This window comes from Hyla sarda, chromosome 1, assembly GCF_029499605.1.
Source record: "Hyla sarda isolate aHylSar1 chromosome 1, aHylSar1.hap1, whole genome shotgun sequence".
Taxonomy (NCBI): Eukaryota; Metazoa; Chordata; class Amphibia; order Anura; family Hylidae; genus Hyla; species Hyla sarda.
This window is the reverse complement of record NC_079189.1, coordinates 413198876-413206301: the sequence shown is the minus strand read 5'-3', so window position 1 is coordinate 413206301 and position 7426 is coordinate 413198876. Positions and strand designations below refer to the sequence as shown.

The 7426-nt window shown below is 38.4% G+C and overlaps 1 protein-coding gene across 2 annotated transcripts in view; it reads right to left on the bottom strand.

The window, feature by feature from the left end:
- Nucleotides 1–430: 430 nt before the first annotated feature.
- The window catches only part of TBX3 (T-box transcription factor 3), a 12116-nt gene continuing 5120 nt past the window's right edge, over nucleotides 431–7426 (bottom strand). The window contains exons 4-8 of one of the 2 annotated variants that reach the window (XR_008846019.1): nucleotides 7067–7143; nucleotides 5428–5585; nucleotides 3565–4217; nucleotides 1256–2599; nucleotides 431–1184 (exon numbers count right to left, since the gene is read on the bottom strand). Coding sequence is in view for 1 of the 2 variants with exons in the window: in XM_056528763.1 (XP_056384738.1) it covers nucleotides 2174–2599; nucleotides 3565–4217; nucleotides 5428–5585; nucleotides 7067–7143 (1314 nt within the window). In the remaining variant the exon portion in view is untranslated. Of the gene's footprint in view, nucleotides 2600–3564; nucleotides 4218–5427; nucleotides 5586–7066; nucleotides 7144–7426 lie in introns of both variants that reach the window. The other variant, XM_056528763.1, reaches the window with a different exon arrangement.

Here is a 7426-nt window from a genome sequence, read left to right as displayed (position 1 = left end):
TATATATATATATATATATATATATATATTTATATATATATATATATATATATATATATATATATATATATATATAATCTATCATCTATGCATACACTTCAATGAAAGAGGATGCCCATGAATAGATCATATATTTATACTTATTTATCTATCTTATCTTATCTATCTATCTATCCTATATATATCATCTATCTATCCATCATATATATATATATATATATATATATATAATCTATCTATCATCTATGCATACACTTCAATGAAAGAGGATGCCCATGAATAGATCATATAGCCAGATTAATATTAGTATATATAAACACACCAGCAGCAGCAGTATACCGATTTCCTGTAGAATTGTATGTCATGTGTTGTATGTATGTTATTTGCTCTTTTCATCTACAATACATTAAGACCAGCATAAACCAAATGGTACAATTCAATAAAAAATTTATTGAAAGTTAGAGACTTTGAAAATAAGGAAATACAAGGGGAACAATATTTATGAAACATTCATTACATCGTGTGTGTGTGTGTGTGTGTGTGTGTATATATATATTTATATGCATGTCTGTATTTATACCTTCATATATTATCAGCATCACAGCTCGGGGGATATAATGTACATAGACCAGCAGGGCAGGGGAAGAGGGTGACTGGGGCACACAATCATTTCTGGTGAAATGTTTAGAGGTCAGATTTGGGGTGTTCCTTGCTGTGTGTCTTATATAAGTGAAGAGAAATGACACCAGCAGAGTTTAGTATCTCTACCCCTCAATGATTTTCTACCGGGATTTATTTGTTTAGTCTTGAAAAGGGTATGTTTCCACCCCATGTGCCATGCATGTTTCAATGCTATTCTTTTGGCACCGAATAGGTTAACACACGCGAAAATAAAGACAATAATCGAGCATTATTTACATACTATGTACAACTGAAATAAATTAATGTTTAATAATCAGAATTTCTCTCCTGATTTATTTACATGAGATATCAAATAATTACATAAATACTTTTCTGTTATTTTTTTTTACACTTCCCTCCCCATTTGCAGTCCTCTCCTGATGACAGGGACCTATTGCAGTCCTCTCCTGATGATAGGGACCTATACATGTATATTTGCAGTCCTCTCCTGATGATAGGGACCTACACATGTATATTTGCAGTCCTCTCCTGATGACAGGGACCTATTGCAGTCCTCTCCTGATGATAGGGACCAATACATGTATATTTGCAGTCCTGTCCTCATGATAGGGACCTATACATGTATATTTGCAGTCCTGTCCTCATGATAGGGACCTATACATGTATATTTGCAGTCCGCTCCTGATGATAGGGACCTATGTATGTATATTTGCAGTCCTCTCCTGATGATAGGGACCTATACATGTATATTTGCAGTCCTCTCCTGATGATAGGGACCTATACATGTATATTTGCAGTCCTGTCCTGATGATAGGGACCTATACATGTATATTTGCAGTCCTCTCCTGATGATAGGGACCTATACATGTATATTTGCAGTCCTCTCCTGATGATAGGGACCTATACATGTATATTTGCAGTTTTCTCCTGATGATAGGGACCTATACATGTATATTTGCAGTCATCTCCTGATCATAGGGACCTATACATGTATATTTGCAGTTTTCTCCTGATGATAGGGACCTATATATGTATATTTGCAGTCCTCTCCTGATCATAGGGACCTATACATGTATATTTGCAGGAGAGTAGGCTCTTCCCAGAACACTTGGAGCAAATGGTTATTCGCATGCAAATGCTTATTCTGTGACTGAAACAGGCAAAAATTAAAACTTAACAAAAAAAAAAATATCTTTCTGTAAATGACCACAAATAAAGACTGGAGAACGACCAGATCTATGCATACATGACATCTTCAAGTTTTATTCTGTGAGGAGTTCTCTAGTCTACTCGTTCCCTGTAGAGATAGACACATGCATTGGTTGTGGGGGGCTTAATAGTGGTAGAGTATATGGTGGTGATATTGGCATTACCATCTGGGTAGCAGCTTACAAGCCTAGCCCCTGCCTGCTCAGTGTTGTTGGCTGTGCATGGGGCATATGAGCACACTGACTACAGGATGCTTCTGGAACATACAAAGTGCAATGAGAGTAAAAGTTTGGAATGAGCAGAGAAGCCTCCTCTGTGCCTGTCAGGGGGAGCTGCTTCTTGATCTGTCCTGCTTGGAATCTAGTCCACTGACAAGGCGCTGGATATTCTGCAGTTCACTGCTGGGCTCCTTTTCTGCACACAGTTTGGGGGATAAGGAGACAGATCCAGAGGACAGGGTTGATGATCTGCTGGTTAATTCAGAGTCCAGGGCTGCAGAGGCAGGGCTGGACACCAGACTAGGGGCTTTCCCATCAAGAGTGCCATTGTGTAATGTATGGAGAGCAGTGGTCAGCAGACTGCCACTTTCAGGCATAGGCATTGGGAAAGAGTACGGGTTATACCTCAGCCTGGGGCGTACAGCATTCAGGAAAGGGTGTCTGTGGACTGCAGAGGAGGCTGCAGCAGCTGCGGCCATATATGTGTAAGGATAGGAGAAAAGCCCTCCAAAAGGAGACATAGCCAGACCCTGCAAAATAGAAGACAATCATCATAAATCATCACATCAACATCCTTAAAAAAAAAATAAAAAATACATCCACACATGAATTTCTCATCAAACACAAGCTCCTGGCCCATTGATCTAGATTAGGCTGGGTTCACATATGTCCGGCATCCGGCATAGGTGAACTCAGCCTAAATCTCGACGCAACTGATACCACAACTGATGACAACTTGACGTCCATTGTTTCTGAGCAACGGCAGGGGAACGCAGCAAGCTGCGTTCCCCTGTCCGGGGCCCTCCGGCATGTCCAACCATCCGGCGTCAAAATTGAGACGCTGGCTGATTGTGAACGTTCCCATTGAAATGAATGGGATCAGTTCTAGCATCAGTTTCCCTCTGGTGCATGCCGGAGGGAAACGGTGCCGGACGACTGATATATGTGAACCCAGCCTTAGAAGAACACCAAATTGGATTCTAAATGCGATTCAGTGCAGTATACCCAATACACTATAAATGGAGGTGAATGGAGGTCGGAGAATAAATAATGAATACATAATGCACACACGATAAGGGATAGGCCATGATGGGCCGGTATCTTCAACTTTACAGGCACAGGGTCAGAATAATCAAGTGTCTATATCAGTGTTTCCCAACAGGGGTGCCTCCAGCTGTTGCAAAACTACAACTCCCAGCATGTCCGGACAGCCTTCGGCTGTCCGGGCATGCTGGGAGTTGTAGTTTTGCACAGCTGGAGGTACCCTGGTTGGGAAACACCGGTCTACATACAGGCTCTGTAGGGGAGCAGTCCTATAATGTACTCTCTTTAAGCTTCCCATTACTGTATTCTCATCTGAACAACTGTGTAAATAAAATGTACATTTGAAGCTAATAACGATTAATGTAATGAAATGTGATGGACACAGTCTGGATATGAAACCTTTCCCATTAAGGTGGCGCCATATAAATGAAGTGAGACATGACTCATTTACCTGAGAGGCGAGGACGTGCTGCTGGAGGTGAAAGGGTAAAGATGAGGCCCCTGGTAGTCCTTGAGATGAAGTGGCCATCCCTGTAGAGTCTATGCTGCTAACGCCTGATGTAGCTCCTGAAACTGTGGCAAGTAAAGGACTCATACCAGTCGCCATGCTGGAAAACGCTCCTCCCATAGCAAACTGACTGGGGTGAAGAAGCAATGGGTGTGAAGCCGCCAAGGGGTTAAAGAACTGCTGCCCAGTCAAACCAGGAGGGAATCCTATGTTTTGCAAATGGCTTTGAGTCAGAGGATGGGAACTGGCATCTGTCTGTACAGTCAGTGGTGGGAAATGCTCCTTTGAGTGTTTGGGGTCGTCCACTTTATGTGAGTCTCTACTCGAGGTCTTAAGGTCCTCCACACTCAGGACCCTACTGCTAGAAGAAATCTGTCCCGGACTGTGCCTAGAATCAGGAGAACTCTTCCCAGTCCTCAAACTCTGCTCCCTGCCTCTGCTGCCCAGGTCCGATGGTAACAAAGAGAGCTTGGAGGGGCTCCTCATCTCCTTAGCGTTTTCACCAGTGGTTGTGGAAATTTTGGCCGAGTCCCCGATATCTTGTGCGGACTCATCTTTAATATCATCATCGCTGTCTCCTTCACTGTCACAAAGGCCTAGAGGAAACAAGTAGATACCGCCTTTACTTCTCCATAGAAAAATAATATAGCTACTTAGATTGTTTTCAGATAAACAAAGCAATAAAAACTCATCACGCATAAAACACATGTATCCGAGCAATAAAAAATTACTTTCCAACACAAATGCAAAATACAAAAACGCTTAATAAATATTACAAAATCCATGTATGTGAACTGGTATAATTGTATTTGAAGTAAGTAGACTTCGACACGTTAAAGCATATATCTATCTATATATATATATAAAAATCATAAAATGTTGCAGTATCTTGTAATACCTTTTTTATTGGACTAACAGAATTTTGTAGAGACAAGCTTTCGGGATTCCTCCCTTTATCAAGTCCAAATCAAATCCCTGCATCACAGGACTAATACAGCTACTTAAATTTACTATATATATATATATATATATATATATATATATATATATATATATACATATAAAATTCCAATGGCACAGCACTCCAAAAAAAGGTGCATTTTATTCACACATAGTGCTGCAACTATTTTCTATATACATATACATATATATATATATATATATATATATATATACGGTATATATATATATATATATATGTATATATATAGTTTCTCAAAAGCAATGCAGCACTACTTCACCACTTGGTCTCCGGTGCCAGCTCCCCAACTTAATCACAGTCCAGGTAAATAAAACAGCAATGGCGCAGCACTCCAAAATTCAAAAATAGTGAATTTATTTCCTCATGAAAAAGGCTCCATTGAGGAGCTGAAACGTTGCTATTTTTGCTTGACATGAGGAAATAAGTTCACTATGTTTGAATTTTGGTGTGCTGCGCCATTGCTGTTATATATATATATATATATATATATATATATATATATATATATATATATATATATATATCTATCAGTGTTACCCAGCTAGTGCACCTATTCACTATTTTTGAATTTTGGAGTTATATATATATATATATATATATATATATATATATATATATATATATATATGGAGGCACTGAAATATATCATAACTTTTTCATAAGTTTTTCATGTTTACTTTTGAATATAGCATGCATCTTCCTGTAGCCTAGAGAGTTCCATTGAAGGCACTAGAAGTTGGATTAGCAAGGGCAAATTGGGGCACCGTGCATGCTCTCTCAGGAGGGCTCTGAGTGATGGGGTTAATGGGAGATTAGGACTGTACCTTTAAGGTTTGAAGTGCCCACTGTGGATGCGTTTGGAGAAGAGGTCTGGGCAAAGCATTTAAACGCAGTCTGCTCACTGGAGGACTCATCTGAGCTGCCATTATCTTTCTTCTGCTGCTCATCAAAGGCTCGCATGGACTGGAGGCTCAGTTGTTTCCTTGAAAAAGGGCAAATCTCACATTTAATGTGTATAATTCCCTGCTTAAAATCTAAACAGTCGGCAGACACAAGTATTTGACCTTTGCCTTATAGTCCTAACTACTGCAGACCTGACTCTGATCTGGAGTCCAGGGGCTAAACAGGGGGGCATTTAATGACTGGACTATCTACTAACTATGGCTACTCTATACAGCAGGTATAAGAAAAGGCTGATTTAATATCTAGTCACACACATGAAACACACCTCTGCAGCCATTATTTTCATAATTCCATTTCCCTATATCTATACACACATATTCGAGAAATGTTACAGAAGGAGACAAAGTCATCTAGCATTGGGGCTCCAAAACAAACAGCTGAGATGGCTTCTATTAAGTGAGATGGCTGAGATATGTGGCAAAGAAGTGTCAATCCGAAGTGTCAAAAATTCCTAGGAGAGCCAGAAACATTGAAAAATACTGGAAAACCCCTGGAAATGTTCAGTTTCACTTTAAAGCTAGCAGAGGTGCCAGAGCTCTACCCCAATATAAAAGCATCGAGTTCCCAAGCACTTCCATATTATTAGATATAAATATGACATGTAAATACCTGCCATAAGGAAACACAAAATGGCTGCAAGTAAGAACTCCCCAAATAGAAGCTAAGAGCAAGATTTGGAGATGGAATAACATTTGCTTTCATATTACAGGAGCAGCCAAGATACGCAGTGTTCCCCCATCCGTGTTTGTTTAAACTTTACTTTTATGAACACATTCTCAAAACTGAAATGTTTTTTTTTTTTTTTTTTTTTCTGGTCATTTAATAGAAACCAACATTTCCTGAAACTTTCATGAGGATTGAATAAAATGAACAGCTTCCTAGGCACCGCAGATATAGAATATTATCCCCCAAAAATAAACGTCACCCTGATCTACATTCATTCATTGATTTTTTTATTTAGATTTTTTGCATTCTAAGTAATACTGTTAAACAACACCAAAGTATAAAAAGTATAAAATAATACTATATATTTTACTTTTCCAAAATTTACAAATTCTAATAAATAGTGTATATATATATATATATGTATATATATATATATATATATATATGGTATTAGAAGATACTGCAACATTTTTTGATTTGCATCTAAAAAATAAAAAAATGAATACTAAATATATATATATATATATATATATATATATATATATATATAGTATTTATTTATTTAGATGTAAATAAAAAAAATGTTGCAGTGTCTTCTAATACCTCTTTTTATTGGACTAACAGAATCTGCATTACTGGACTAATAAGGCTACTCACATTTTTTTTATTTTATATTTTTTTTTGAAAGATTTTAACATTTACTAGGTATACGTCTTTTTTAGGTCTCAAGCGGTTAACATTGGCCTAACCTGGTTCCTGGAGCAAAGGAGTGGTTTAATAAATATCTACCCCCCCCCCCCTTATTGAAATAAGCAATTCCAGCTATGGACTCACCTTTTTTCCCTTCTTCCATTGCCTGTATCACGGAAGCCTTTGGCAAAAGGATTGTTATCAATCTTTAATTGTGTGATCTGGGGATAGAGAGGGAATAACACGTGTGGGTATAGGCGATTAGGGATATGAACACAATGATGATATTTATTATTGTAAATATTTGTTAAGAATACAATAGGGTCTCTATAGTGTAGAGGCAGAATCCTGAGCAGTGACTATTATTGGGGCGCTCTGTAGGGTGCCCGCTTCTACTTCATTAAGTCTTCTACTTCATATGGGAAATGTTTTTTAGATTAGTTGTGGACGCGCGTGGTGAGTGAGCTGCTAGCATTTGTTTTCAGTTATCTCCCCCTCTCCCCC